The 14,836-nt window shown below is 41.7% G+C and overlaps 1 protein-coding gene across 1 annotated transcript in view; it reads left to right on the top strand.

Annotated features, from left to right (window-relative positions):
* The window catches only part of TSPAN3 (tetraspanin 3), a 31,072-nt gene that overhangs the window by 13,639 nt on the left and 2,597 nt on the right, over positions 1 to 14,836 (top strand). The window contains exons 2-6 of the mRNA XM_031956804.1: positions 5,120 to 5,311; positions 5,538 to 5,612; positions 10,343 to 10,444; positions 11,480 to 11,632; positions 11,925 to 12,008. Coding sequence (XP_031812664.1) covers positions 5,120 to 5,311; positions 5,538 to 5,612; positions 10,343 to 10,444; positions 11,480 to 11,632; positions 11,925 to 12,008 — 606 coding nt within the window. The remainder of the gene's footprint in view (positions 1 to 5,119; positions 5,312 to 5,537; positions 5,613 to 10,342; positions 10,445 to 11,479; positions 11,633 to 11,924; positions 12,009 to 14,836) is intronic.

Raw genomic sequence — 14,836 nt, 5'->3', positions numbered from 1 at the left:
GGAGGGCAGATTATGGAATCTTTGTCCCTGAATGCTTTCAAAAGGAAATTTGCTGAAGCCTTTCTCAACAAATGGCTACCTTTTGTCTTCTTGGAGTCTGGATTCATATGAGCTCTCCCAGTCCTTTATGGGTCCATTATTATATATATTTTTAAAAACTATTGTTTCCTTTATAGTTTAAAGTAGCACAAAATGCTTTGAAATTTCACTTTTTAAAGAAAACAGACAAAAAATCATTGGCCCAGGCCAGTGGTATATCCTCTTGTCTTTGCTGGTGGGAAGGCTGAGGCTGCTGGTGGCTTGTTCAAGTTGTAGGAGCTCTGAGCTGAAGTTGGACCAAAGTCGATTCATTGGCTGTCCTTACTAAGTTCGGGACCGATATAATGAGCTTGGGAACAAGGCCACCAAGCTTTTATGGCAGTAAATCACCCAATTGGGTGTTCTAAAGCAGGTTATTAAAGCTTCCATGCTAAGCAGTACTGGCTGCTGTTGTTCTTGCTTGGCTGAGATGGTCTCCAAAAATAAAGAAATCATGGGCTGATCTTTATGAGGAAAGGGTAGCAAAGTATCCTTGCATGAATGTAGTAGGTGCTTACTCAGTGTCTGAATTGAATAGAAAATCAGCTACAGGAGAGAAAAGGGTGGCTAATAAAGTCAAGTACAATAAAGTTTCATCAGTTTGTATTTCATTTAAAAATTTGTGAATAATGCCTAGGCTGGGTTAAAGTTTACCTTTAGCTTTGTACTATTTATAAAAAATCGTTTGATAAGCAAATTATAAAGTAAGCAAGATTGTATGTAGGCCCTTCATTTCTGTTTAAGTGAGCACATCTTTTTTCAGGACTTTTAAGTGTCCTGTGAAATTAGATGCTGATAATATTGTGGCTTAATTCTTCAATAAAAAGGTTCTACCTAAGACTTTAAACATTTTATTGAAACTAATAAAATTTTAACCTTTCTATAATCCAGACTTTTTTTTTTTTTTTTTTTTTACTAATTGAAACTCACCTTTGTGTTATCTGAATGAGTGTGGTTTTCTCTACGTGTGTGTGTGTGTGTGTGTGTGTGTGTGTGTGTGTGTGTGTTGTGTGTACACATATCTTGGACATATGTGCAGGGTCACTTCCACACATTTACATAGGCATTTGCTACATTGTGTACATACACTTATTTTTGTTCTCAGGGTCTTTGGCCAGGCTCTTCATTACACTGCCTGTGGGATAATGTGCTAGTCTCCTGCACCTCTGATCACCTTTGTTGTGCTAAGCACCCACAAGGTAGGATGCCAAGATCAAATGAGAAGATTCCTAAGCCAGCCCGGAACTTGGTAGCACTTCCTTAGGCTCCAGGAATTTAAAATCAACCTACCAAGAGGTAGAGACTATACAGAAAGGCAGTCCAGTAGGTTGGAGCCTGGTCAGAGGGCCCCTGTGTTCAGATTCAGGGAGTCCCTGAAAATATGGGAGCACACGAGTCGCGTGGTTAGCTTTGTGCCTCAGGAAGTTATTTCTGGCAGCTGTGTAGGGGGGTGGATAGAGTATTGGAATTGCTGTCAGGAGACCTGGGTTCCAATGCCTCCTCTGCTTATTCTCTCTTCGTCTGGCCTTTCTCATTGTCTAGAGCCTCTCCCAGGCTCTCAAGTTTATGGTCTGTTGAAGGACAAATTCAAGGAGGAAGAAATTGATGGGGAGCCATGATGCGGTAACAAGTACTGAATTTGGAATCAGAGGGTCCAGATTCCTGCCAAAGCAGATCCCCTGTTAGTGTTCATGTTCTCATCTGTGGCATGAGGGACTAAATGACCTCATAAAGATCTCTTATAACTTTCGATTTCCTGGTAGAAGGATCACAAGTTGAGAAGGGACTTTAGAGCTCATCTGAACAGTCTTTCATTTTTCAGAGTACTCCATCAAAGGCACTTTTAATAGTCAAGAAGAGCATTGTCAGTGGAGAGGAAGGGATCGTTGTTTTAAAAAAAGTGCAGGGAAAATCTGGGATTGGGCAGCCGAGTCTTTGTTCTTTTTCACCCACCTATCCGAAGATATCTGAGGCTTCAAGTCTGGGAGGAGAGGCAAGCTTAGGTGGAACAATGAGGAGACCAGTTTTGTACATATTGAATTAGATGTCCTAATGGGATATCCAGGTGGCCATAGCCCAGAAGCAATCAGAAAGGAGACACTGATGTCCAGGAGAAATGGTGAGATTCAGATTTTAGAGTTTTCTGCACAGGGGAAAATGAGTGGACCTATGGAAGAAAATGAGATCACCAAGGGGCATTGTAATATTTAGGTTTTGGGAGGATAATAAACCATAAGAAGATCTTCAGAAGGAATTGTCAGAACCAAGAGAGCTAAACAAATTCACTTTATAAATCCCCAAATAGAATTGGAATTGAGGTATCTTAAACACTTGCAGTTATGTCCTGCTATTCTCAAGCAAATGTTTTCTGCCCTGATATCTTAGAATAGATAGTAAACGTGAGCCTGGAAGTTAGAAATATGTTCTCATGGCCACTTTAACTTCCTTCTTTCTCCTGTGCATGCATGTGATTTTTAAAGCCTTTTGAAGTGCCATATTGCAGAGGGATAAAAACAAATCTCCAGAGCTGCCAAGTTCTGGTTGCTGTGGGAACCAAAGCTGTGAATTGCTTAACTCCTACACTTAATTTCTGGAGAAAAGTGCTAATGAGCATGTAATCAGTGGTATTTCAAGGATCTCCAAGCATTTAATCCAAAGCCGCTCTCCTCCCCTGAGCTCTGTAGTCAAGATGTCTGCTGAGGACAGTCAGTAAATTGCTTGTCCTGAGAGAAGGCTGGCTTCTGCCAGCAAGTGTTACTCAGACTGATTTCTCTGTCTCTTTAAGGTACTGACCATCTTAGGACAGTCCTGATTGCTGGAAACACCGGATGTATGTCAGCAGTCCAGTCCTGACTATGTCACATGCTCACTTTGTCATTTTGTGTCTCTTACCTCCCTTGTGGCTCTGACTACCACTGCTCCTGCCTAACAACCACCCCATAAGGAGGGGCTGTCAGGGACTCAGCAGGCCACACAAAGTCTCCTGGCCTTGTCTGAATATTGTGCCCAAGAAGACTGCCCAGCTGGGGGACAGGGGAGATGCAGATGAGGAGAAAGTGGACAGAGCCAGCAGGACCAGAAGGAGGCCTTCAGGGGAAGGTGGCGTTAGACCAGATGGCTTTCTCACAATCCTGTCCAACTCTATTCTGCTGTAGAAGCAGAAAATCCATGATATTGATAAGCAAGTCATTTAATTTCTTAACTTTAGAAACGGAACTTTTCTTTGAGGTGCCCTTAACTGAGGAACCTGAGACAAATCCTGATAGAATTGGATGAAAAAGGATTGTTACCCAAGAGGAGATAGGCAAACCCCATCCTGAGCCCAGGCTGGGAGTTGTTTACACCTAGCAACAGAGCCCTGTTCTTCGGCTGTAGTTTGAAAAGGACGGTGTGATTGTTCCCGCTACTTGTGAGATTTTTGGTTTTTCTGCACTCAGCCTGTTAGAACAAATGCATTCACATGTAGTGACATTGGCTGCTGGAGTAGCAGGAGTGTTCACGCTTCTTTTCTGGCTCTGTTTCCCCCCAAAGTTCTTTAAAACCGGACTAAGTATCTCGGAACAACAGCTGATACCCAGTCTCTTGGTGACACAGGAATCTCAGAGGCTCTCTGATCATCGCTCTCTGAAGCAAAATTCTGTAAAAATGTTCTGTCTTGTGGTCATCTCGGCGCCTCTAACCATCAGTGCTTTCCTAGTTCGGGATACAGGGTGTAGAGCCCTGGGGGTTGGTCAGGGAAACCCCCATTCAAATCTGAGCTTCCATTTGCCTCAGTTTCCTTAATTATAAAATGGGGATAATTATAGAACTTCCTTGTGGGGTGGTTGTAAGGATCAAATAATGCATGGCACATAGTAGGTGCTATGTAAATGTTTAGATATCATTTTGTAGCCTTGCTACTAGCAACAAGTTTCACCAATGGTAGATCCTTAATAAATGTTGATTTATTTGTTTGTTTATTTAGTTGTCTACAGAAGGCCTGTTTTCCTTTAAGGTCGGGGAGGGCAGGGATGGCATATTTTTTTATCTTTCTGGCACGACATTGTTCACATATTATGTGCTTGTACAGGGTCTGTCCTCTGCCACTCTTGAGCCTCAGACATTTTGAGGTAGGGGTTCTCCATGTAAAGGATGATGGGAAGACAGACTCTGGACTAGCTGGCATCGTTCAGATGTTTGAAATAATGTGTGGAGAAGAGAAGGTAGAATTATTTTCTTGGCCCCGAGACTGGAAGTTCCGAAACTGCTCAACAACTCGGAGGTATTGCAAGTGTGGAATGGGGATCACCTTGGGAAGCAAGAGGAGCTTCTTTGCCAACAAGATGGCCCCTGCCTCAAACAAAACAGCCTTCTGTTCTCTGTAAAGGGGGGGGGGGGTAGCACTAGCCCAGCTCGAGGCTGACTAGGAAGAAAGCATGGCCTCTGGATGCTTTGTTTTGAACCGATACGTAGCTGCTTAAGTGCAGACTTCACATGGAGAGGGACGAGAAGGGAATGGGCATAGTGGTCTGGAAAGAGATTTCAACTTGGGAGGAATTGAGATAAATGTGGGAAGACGTGTATGAGCTGAAGCTTTATCAGTTCATAGCTCTAGAGTGGGAAGGGGTCTGAGGTCATTGTGTAAGCAGGCTGCCCAGTGACTACAATAATATCATTGAAAAGACTTGAAAGGAAGTCAAACTCTGAGTAATTGTAGGGACGGGATCAGAATGTGTGCGCGCTCTCAGACTCAGTCATTCCATCAGCCGGTTTTGCATAACTTTTTTCCTTTATTGTGGAAGTTTATTTCTGGGAACAAAGGATTTTAAAATGCGATGGAAAAACAGATACTTACAGATGTATAAAAGAATAAAACTTGTCCAACTTGTTTTCAGAATGCTTACCTAAGAATGGGGTGAACAATTAATCAGTTGGTTAGCCGCGCTGATCTGTGTGTAATGGGGAAATTAATCATGAAATCATAGCTTACCAGCTAATAAGAAGAATGTTGCTGGAGGAGGGGGAATGATTTTTGCCAATTTGTTCATTTTGTTTCCTGCAGGCAGCAGCAGGCATCTTGTGCTATGTGGGAGCCTATGTCTTCATCACTTACGATGACTATGATCATTTCTTTGAAGACGTGTACACGCTCATCCCTGCTGTTGTGATTATAGCCGTAGGAACTCTCCTTTTCATTATTGGACTAATTGGATGTTGTGCCACCATTCGAGAAAGCCGCTGTGGACTTGCCACAGTAAGTTAGGATCTCACTGACGCCATGGCATCAGAATGCATGTCCCTGCTCAATTTCTTGCCCTTTTCTTCCACAACTCGTGGACCGCTCTGGGATTGTTAATGTGGATCTTCTCAAACTGTCTCCATATTTCACTTTGAAATTAGATGAGTTTTCTGTTGAGTGATTTGGGTTTATGCTTTCAAGTTTGCATGTTGAATTTCCTCTCGATTTTTTTTCCTTGCAGTTTGTGATCATCCTGCTGTTGGTTTTTATCACAGAAGTTGTCGTCGTGGTTTTGGGATATGTTTACAGAGCAAAGGTATGAATTTTAATTTTGTTGTCTTTCTTCAATATGTGGTAGGCCCTAAATTTGAAGGATGTTTTATGAGTCATTTATATTCAATTAGAACAGTGTTCATTTCGAATGATGGTCAAAATGTTTACTTTTTAAATCACATACTGTTTAGTTTCAGCTCCTCTTTTAAAATTTCTCAACTATAACATTGATCAGAAATTATTTATTCAGCCTGTGATGTGGGGAGAACACATTATCAATTCTGTTACAGTTTTAGGATTTTGGACGGTACCACAGTTTTAGAGTTACAATGCAAATTGTCTTGGGATGAGTGAGCCTTTGAAACTCCTTCCAAAAAGTTATCCATACCACTGGTGTTGGCCCAGTGAACCTGACACAGAACCTGACATATACAGCCAGAATTCAGGGGAGAAGAGGAAAAGTCAATTTTGACTTTGAATGTTACAACAAAGTTACATAGAAATAACTTTTTTTTCCCCTGAGGCAATTGTCAAGTGACTTGCCCAGGGTCACCCAGTTAGGAAGTGGTAAGTGTCTGAGGTCAAATTTGAACTCAGGTCCTCCTGACTTCAGGGCTGGTGCTCTACCCACTGTACCCCCCAGCTGCCCCTGAGACATATTTTAAAAAGATATTTTCTAGCTTAATTTAAAAGGGTATTAGTCTTAACTTCACCCTTACAGACATGACTTTTAAATAAAAGCCGATATGAAAGTAAATTTTATGTAAGCATGAAAAAGCAAAACCAGGTGGGTTTTTTTGTTGTTTATTTCTAAGTCATTTTAGTTAGAAAAACACTGTGCTACCCTATTGGAATGCTGAGCAAATTTGATTTTATCCTGAAAGAGAGATCAGCACCATATTACACAGATGTGGTTTCTTTAGGGGACTCTTTCATTCCCCACTGTACAGACCACCTCTTTCTGCTTCCTCTCTTCTCCCCTCCCCTCGCGCCCATTTCTTTCTATCTTCCCTAATTTTATGCCACAAGCCCTGTGGGTAATGCTAATGGCTAGTGACTTACTTCAGTTTGCTGCTCCTGGCTAGAGAATATTAGAAACAGGGATGACAGTATCATCAGACCCCTGTGGCTATGCCTTTGTTGTGGATTTAAGTCTGTATCCTGAAATGTCATTTACTATTTAAATCTGTTGAAGTGATAGAAAAAGCAGTAATTGTGTGGTTAGAAAGAATTACCCTGTGGTAAATGAAGACAGAGGGAATTTACCACTGGGATTTTTCTGCTTTTAGGACAGTGGGTTTGTTCCCTAAATCTGTCCCAGTCCTGTCACAGCAATCCGAATGCAATCTGAGTTATAGTTTTAAAGATTACAGCATAATTTCCATGCTAATATTGTGGTGATAGAAGGTAATGGATATGTATGGAGTCTGGAAGAAAGACATTCAAAGAATAATTGGGAAGGAACGGGTTACTTGAAGTTGTCAGGGCTGACAAAGCCCGGTCCCTGGATTTTGACCTTTTGGCCAACAAGCAACAAGTCAGGTATGGTAGGTGTGGCACCTGTTTTATGTAGGTTGGGCAGGTTTCCTTGTAGGGGTGTGGGAGGAATAGGGAGGCTGCTCAGGTCCTTCTTAACCCCGTGAGGGCTGGTGGCCCAGGCTTTAGCAGAATTGTCATTGCTCTGCAGAAACACCTGCCCTTAATCTGAATTATAGCTTTAACTTTGAGATGTTTGCCTCTTGTGTCCTTCCTTTCTCATCAGTAAAGAAATTCTTTAGTGTATTTGTGGTCTGTGGCTATTTCATTGCATTTTAACTTGGAAAGCCTGAGTCTCTGAACTAGACCACGTTAGAATTGACCCAGAAGAGCTGGTTTCCTAAGCAAACTTTGGGGAAGATTGGATTCTTCTGGGCACTTACTTTTTTTTGGGTAAACTGGTCATTGACTTTCCATTTTATCAGTCAGGGGGTTGTTGATTGGCTTAGTGGAAGGTAGTTTCCCCAGGGCCCTATAGGTGAACTGATAAAAGTCCAGTTCCAGGCCTCGCCCTCCAAAGGGGCAGATTTCCTAGAAAAGCTGCCGGCTTTTTCTCCCCAGGGTACCTGCTGTAAGCTCCTTGAGAGCAGGGCTTCATTTTTTTTTTTCTGTGCATTCTCAGTCTACCTAGTCCAGTGCCTAAGCATAGTAGATGCTTGATAAGTGCTTGTTTATGTGATTGAACATATACAAGGTAAAGGGCTTTGTGGCGAGCAGCTTGTTTCTTCTGCTAATTGTCCGTGTGACAAAAATGTCATTGGAAAAACAAATTCTTTTTTTCCTGCTGCTGATTGTAAAACTGTGGAGGTCTGTGACCTGAAGCATAATTTCTCGGGGCTGACTCCTGCATTTTAGCTCACCCCAGCTTTTTGGCTCAAGGTCTAACATTGCATGAATGAAATCATGGATTGTGCGGTTGTTGTGGGCACGCTTGAAGGCAGCATTTTGAGCTCTGATGTTCCAACTGATGTGCCTTGTAAGAAAGAGAAAAGCAAAGTAGAGACTCTGGAAATACACTAGAAGCATTGATTGGGGGGGGGGGGACGACTAGATTCGGTTAATTTATAATTTAGGGCATCTATACTGAGGGTGTTGCATAGCTTTATTCTCCAGGATAGATGTAGTTGTATAAAGTAGCTTTTCATAGATCTATAGGAGTTTGCTGCTAACTTCAGTGTTGCTACACAAAGACACGGATAAAAAAAGGAAAAGAAAAATTTTGAATGGTGAACAAAGACATTTTCTAGATTGATAGTGTTTTTAAAAATTATTTTATTTATTTTGTTAAATTTTCCCAATTTTACATGTAAAAACTATTTACATATAAAAAACAATTTTCACGGTCATTTTTTAAAATCTCGAGTTCCAGATTTTCACTCTCTCTTATATCCTCTTCTCCTTGAGAAGGTAATTTGATATCAGTTATACATGTGAGGCCATGCAGAACACATTTCCATATTACCAGTCTTGTAAAAGAAAACAGTAAAAATATTTAGTTTTTTAAAATTATGTTTCAACACAAGGTTGAATGTTGAAAACTACCTTTGCATGTATTTTGAAAAATAAAAAGCTACTATTCTATTTTTAAAAGACTGCTTCAGTCTGCACTCAAGAGTTTGAGTTCCTTCTCTGGAGGTAGATCATGGGTCCTTTGGAGTTGTTTTGGATCATTGTATTTTTGGGAATGGCCAAACTGTTCACAGCTGATCATTGTACAATGTTGTTGTTATTGTATATAAAATGTTTTCCTGGTTCTACTCATTTCACTTTACATTCGGTCATATCATTCTTTCTAAGTTTTCTTGAAACCATCCTGATCTTCATCTCTTTTTGGCAATTGGGGATAAGTGACTTGCCCAAGGTCACACAGCTAGGAAATGTTAAGTGTCTGAGGCCACATTTGAACTCGGGTCCTCCTGACTTCAGGGCTGATGCTTTACCCACTGCACCACCTAGCTGCCTCTTATCTTCATTTCTTACAGCACAAGCAGTATTCTGCCACAGTGTTATGCCAGTTTGTTCAGCCATTCCCCAAATGATGGGCATCTCCCAATTTCCAATTCTTAGGCACCACAAAATGCTGTTATGTATTGTACAAATAGGTTCTTTTTCTTTTTCTTTGATCTCTTGGGATATGGACCTAGTAGGTGCTGGGTCAAAAAGTGTGTACAAGTTTTATAGCCCCTTGGACAGTTGTTCCAACTTGTTCTCCAGAATGGTTCGACTAGTTTACAACTCCACCAACAATACTTTAGTATCCCTTTTTTTCACATCCCCACCAGCATCTGTCACTTTCCTTTTCTATTATGTTAGCTAATCTGATATGTGGGAGGTGGTATCTCAGAGTTGTTTTCATTTGCATTTCTCTAATCAGTAATGATTTAGAACATTTTTTCATGTGACATTGATCGCTCTAGTTTCTTCTGACAACTGACTATTCATACCCTTTGAGCATTTATCAACTGGGGAATGGCCCGTATTCTTAAAAGTTTGGCTCAGTTCCTGATATATTTGAGAAATGAGGCCTATATTAGAAAAACTTGCTGCAAATTCCCCCTCCCCCAGTTTCTTCTTTTCTTTCTAATTTTGGCCACATGAGTTTAGTTTTTGCAAAAGCTTTCTTCATTTCATGGAATCGGAATTACCTATTTTACTTCCTGTAATCTCTTGTTTACTTATAAACTTTTCCCTTATCTGTATATCTAACAGGTACATTTTTTCCAGGCTTACCTACTTTATTATTATATCACGTCTAAATCATTTTTTCATTTTGACCTTATTTTGATAAAAGTTGTGAGTCTATACCTAGTTTCTGCCAAACTGATTTCCAATTTTCCAAATAATTTTTGCCAGATGTTGAGTTCTTCCCCAAAGCTTGGATCATTGGGTTTATCAGACTAGATTCCTAGTCTTTGTGCATTGTGTACCTAATCTATTGCCCTGATCCACCACTGTTTCTTAGCCAGTATTAGATTATTTGGATCATTGTTTTGTGATGTAGTTTGAGATGTGGCACCGCTAAATTACCTTCCTTCCCATTTTTTGTCATTGATTCCCTTGATAATTTTTGACTTTCTGTTCTTCCAGATGGATTTTGTTACTAGCTCTAGGAAATAATTCTTTAGTAGTTTGGGATGGTAAATAAAGAAAGGTATTGAAGCAGTTCTCGACCAGCTGGTTAGGTAGTTTGTCTTTCCCCACATCACTGAGAGAACGAATTACTTGTATTGTCTTTAGGTGGAAAGTGAGGTTGATCGCCGCATTCATAAAGTGTACAAGACCTATAATGGAACTTCTCCGGATGCTGCCAGTCGGGCTATTGATTATGTACAGAGACAGGTGAGTTTAGCACGCTGGCCTGGATTTCTATTTGCTCTTGCACTATTAGGAGCCCCCTTGCCCAGGAGGTTTCTGGAGATTTTTCCTTCTATCCCTGGGGTCCATGAACTTGGCTCCTTAATAATAGTCTGACAACTGTTTATTTTCACATAATCAGTTTCTTTTCATAGTCCTTTCAGGTGTCCATATATAAATGAAGTTAAGCCCCTCTGCTATGCACCCCTTGTGCAGTTTGATCTAATCACCTCATGAAAGCCAGTCCTTTTTCATTGTTTGGAAGGCATCTGACTTCAGCTCCCCAGCCCAGCCACGTTGCCGGGGCTCATACACTTTTCCTTTAGTGCCTGGGGCCTCCTTTGGGAGGTCGACCAGTTGTTGTGCTCTTTTAGGAATAGGTCTGGAGCCTGTGGACAAACCAATTTTCACATTTCATCCTGTAGTAAAAGTGAGCCAGCATATTTTATATTTTAACACATGAAGATTTTATGGACTATATTTGCTAAAAAATCAGCCATGGAGAGAGAAGTTTTTACTATACATGCTGAATGTTCTGGAATAACTATTTTAATAGCTCCGGTTCATGCTGAATGTTCTGGAAAAGCTATTTTAACAGCTCTGGTTTGTGACCATAAATGTGACCTTATGAAATTGCTTGCCTTCTGCCTTCTCAGTTCCTCAAAGATCTGGGATTTTGTAGGTGGGGACAGGCTTCCCACTGATGACAATCACAGTCCTGATCCCACCACCCTTTATGGTCTGCAGGAGCCCTGGGGGCCGGGCAGGCCCAGGTGGCTGATGGGATACCTGGGTTCTACTCTATCCCATGCTGGAGGCCTTCCAGCCGGTGCCCCAGTGGCCACCGCTCTGCACCGGCAGCAGAGGAGGCCTCATCTGTAAAGAGCACCCGGGACCTGCCCTCTTTCAGAAAGAGGGCTTTGGTCACCTTTAAAGCACTCTGAATTGAGGCTCTGACCTCCGCTGGCCAGCCTGCCGCGCCTTTTGTGAGAAATCAGATGTTCTTTGTCTTTCTTCTAGCTTCACTGTTGTGGAATTCACAATTACTCAGACTGGGAGAATACAGACTGGTTCAAAGAAACAAAAAACCAGAGTGTCCCCCTTAGCTGCTGCAGAACATCTGCCAGCACTTGCAACGGGAGCCTGGCCCACCCGGCGGACCTCTACTCGGAGGTGAGTCAGGCTGCTCGGGTCCCACCGACTCCAGTGGCTGCCCAGAAACGCTGGGCTGGTTCCCTGGGGCACTGTCAAGTGCATCCTTCCCAGCAGCCACTTGTATGGGCTCCTGCCCGGTTCTAGGAAGGAGACTCAGAACCAGCCCTTGGGGGCCTGGGATGGAGCCTCCCCTCGGCTTCCTTGATCTCATAGTAGCTCTTCTCCCTCCTTGCTCTTGCCCTTTTCCGCTTCTGACCATGGGTAGTTTGTTTGAGAGGAGAATCTCATTCTGGGTGTCTTCTGCCCCCAGGGTTGTGAAGCCTTGGTTGTGAAGAAGCTCCAGGACATCATGATGTACGTTATTTGGGCGGCCCTGACGTTTGCTGCTATTCAGGTAAGACTCCTGGTGGGACCTTTCCCAGTAAAGCCTCATACTCTTAGATGGGTCCGGCCCAGACCACCCAAAGAAAATGAAGCTCTAAGAGCCAGAAAACCTTAGATGGAGGACTAACTCAAGCTGCCTAGAAGCTTCTCCCTGCTGCTTGTGACAAAACAAAACTTTTCCCATTGGACGAAGCCATTTGTTTTCAAATTGGCTTTGCTTTATTTGAGTTCTTTTACTAGAAATTAAATGATCTCATTTCCCCTTCCATCTCCAGCTAAAATACCATTATGAAAATAGAGCTGGTGATTAAAACAGATTTTTTTTAGCCATTGGATGAGATTGTAATGTCAGTCATGTGGGGAGCTCTGCTGCATGAGCCACATTATCAGTGATGTGCCAGGGGGGTCTTGCCTTCATCCCCATCCTCATCCTTTGTGACCTAGGTTCGTAACCTCAGAGTGTCTCCCTTGGCTCTCATTCTCCCTCCCCTGGCGTGTGCCAGTGGTCGCCAGGTCTCGCCAGTGCTGCCTCCACACTTTCCCATCTGCCCCACGCTTCCTCCTCATTTGGCCACCTCTCCCTCATTTCAGGCCCTTACCCCCTCTTCTCTGGGCTTCTGTAGTGACCTCCTAGTGGGACTTCTCCCTTCTCTACTCCATCTTCCACACAGCTCTAAGGAATGGGACCCCCTACTTTATAGACTCCACTGGCAGCACCTACTGAGACCCATTGCATCTGTCCAGCCTTGTTACCCAGGCCTCCCCTGCCCACGTTCAGAGTTCTTACCTCTTGGTCCCAATGCGGTTTCATCCTCATGACTCTGCATAGGCTTTTTTGGATTCCCTCTCCTCCCTTCCACTATTTAAATCCTTTGCGCTCTTCAGTGCTCACCCAATGTCATTTTTTGTATGAGACTTTCAGGTGGGATTTGTTTCTGCTTCTGTTTGAATCTCTTGTTTTTCCTAGTAGAGAAGAGTTGAGGACAGAGCCTTTTTTTGTCCTTGAAGCCCTCCAGTACTTAGCTCAGGACTGTAGTGAGTGCTTAATAATTGGTTTGTTGATTAATTGGCATATCTAGTAATTACTGTATTGGTAGCAAAGCCAGACAAAGGGGTAAACTCTCTTCACCTATTCTGAAGTCAGATAGTTGCAGTTTGCAAATCAAGGGGTTTGGGATGACTAATTCCATGTAAATTAAAAATACTGGAGAATTCACAATTATATTGTTTGGAAACTCAAGTTTGCAGTTCCAAAGTTCACTCACGGACCTAGTGCTGAGAAAGGCTTTCTGCTCTGCTTCAGCTACACTGCCTCGTCCAAACAGTTGCTTCCGTATTCCTTGATGTCAGTTAATTTTAGGGGTCAACATGGTATGGTGGCTAGAGGATCAGCATTAGAACCAGAGCAGCTTGAGTAAAAATAACACTTCTGCCACAGGGGAAGTCACCTAATAATAATAATAATAATAATAATAATAATAATAAACACATCTTCAGAAAGGGAAGGGGAGAAGCATCAGGTTGGTTGATAAGGATGGACCTAGGTCAGATGAACAACTTAGACCTTTGTAGATGGTTTCATGACAGAAGCTTCACTTGAAAAGAATTTCCACATCTGTGCTAACATATGTATTACACGTAAAATTGTTGAAACTGCTTCAGTCAAGATCTCCCCTAGAATATGAGACCTCCCTCATGTTTCATTTTGGTAGTCCAGTGAACTGTTGCCTGTATAACCCAATATAAAATATATCTTTCTGTACTATCACCCTGTTACTGTTACATAGTCACAAAATCAGTCCTCAGTAGTACAGATACAGTCATATAAAGAGCTTGGCTTTCTAATGAGTCATTACTAAACTGTTTAAATACTAGAAAAATACACAATCCACCTTGTTGATATTTGAAAAAGGCGTTCCCCATTAAATGCATTAAACTTGAACTGCCATAGACAAACAAAATCTATATAATTTAAGGAACTTTAGTTTGAACTAGCAATTAAACCTATCCTCTCTAGCATAATTTTAAAATGCCCACGCACTCTCTTAAAATAAATCCTCCAGGCGTGAAATCTGTTTTAAAAGAAGCTATTAAAGTATTTCAGGGAAATCTAAGTCTGATCAAAGAAAAAGAAAATTTTCTCATTATTTTTCCATACTATAGTCAATTATTATGAAGAAAACTGATCACTTGGCCATCGTGCTATGTAATTCTGGAACTAGATTCACTTAGCCATTGATTGCCGTGTTTTAGTGAGGGGTAGCCACTACGACAAGAAGCCAAGTGTTTCATTTTGGGATAGCTGTTGTTCACGCCAAACCTAAATCTGCCTTTCCAACTCCACATAATTCCTACTTCTCCCTTCTTTGGGGCTAACCAAGACAAAGCTAAACTCTCTCTCTCTTTTACATTTAACCTTTGAAATACTAGGAGAGAGATCTTTTCCCTATAAGCCTTTTCTTCTCCAAACAGCTCCAATTTGTAACTGATCATGATAGGATTTAGCTGGAGGCCAGGCCCTTCAGTATCTTGGTAGCTGCCTCTGATAGAACAGGGTTCAGATGTAGTCTGGTGGAGAGACTATATACCATTGCTCAGGTGCTATGGTTCTCTTAAATGTCAGTCAGTTTTCAGAGAAGCATGCTTGTTGAGAGTTGGAAGGTGGTTTAATTCAATTCCTTATTTTATAGATGAGAAAACAGTCTGATGTTTAATAGAGCTATAATTCCTGCCATAATATTTGGGTAGCCCTAAATATAGGTAGTGAAAATGACTACAGAAAATTGCTAAATGATATTTTTAATAATTACATTGTGAATTTTATGTACCCAGAATTGT

This window comes from Sarcophilus harrisii, chromosome 2 (genome assembly GCF_902635505.1).
Source record: "Sarcophilus harrisii chromosome 2, mSarHar1.11, whole genome shotgun sequence".
Taxonomy (NCBI): domain Eukaryota; kingdom Metazoa; phylum Chordata; class Mammalia; order Dasyuromorphia; family Dasyuridae; genus Sarcophilus; species Sarcophilus harrisii.
This window is presented reverse-complemented; position numbering and strand designations above follow the sequence as displayed.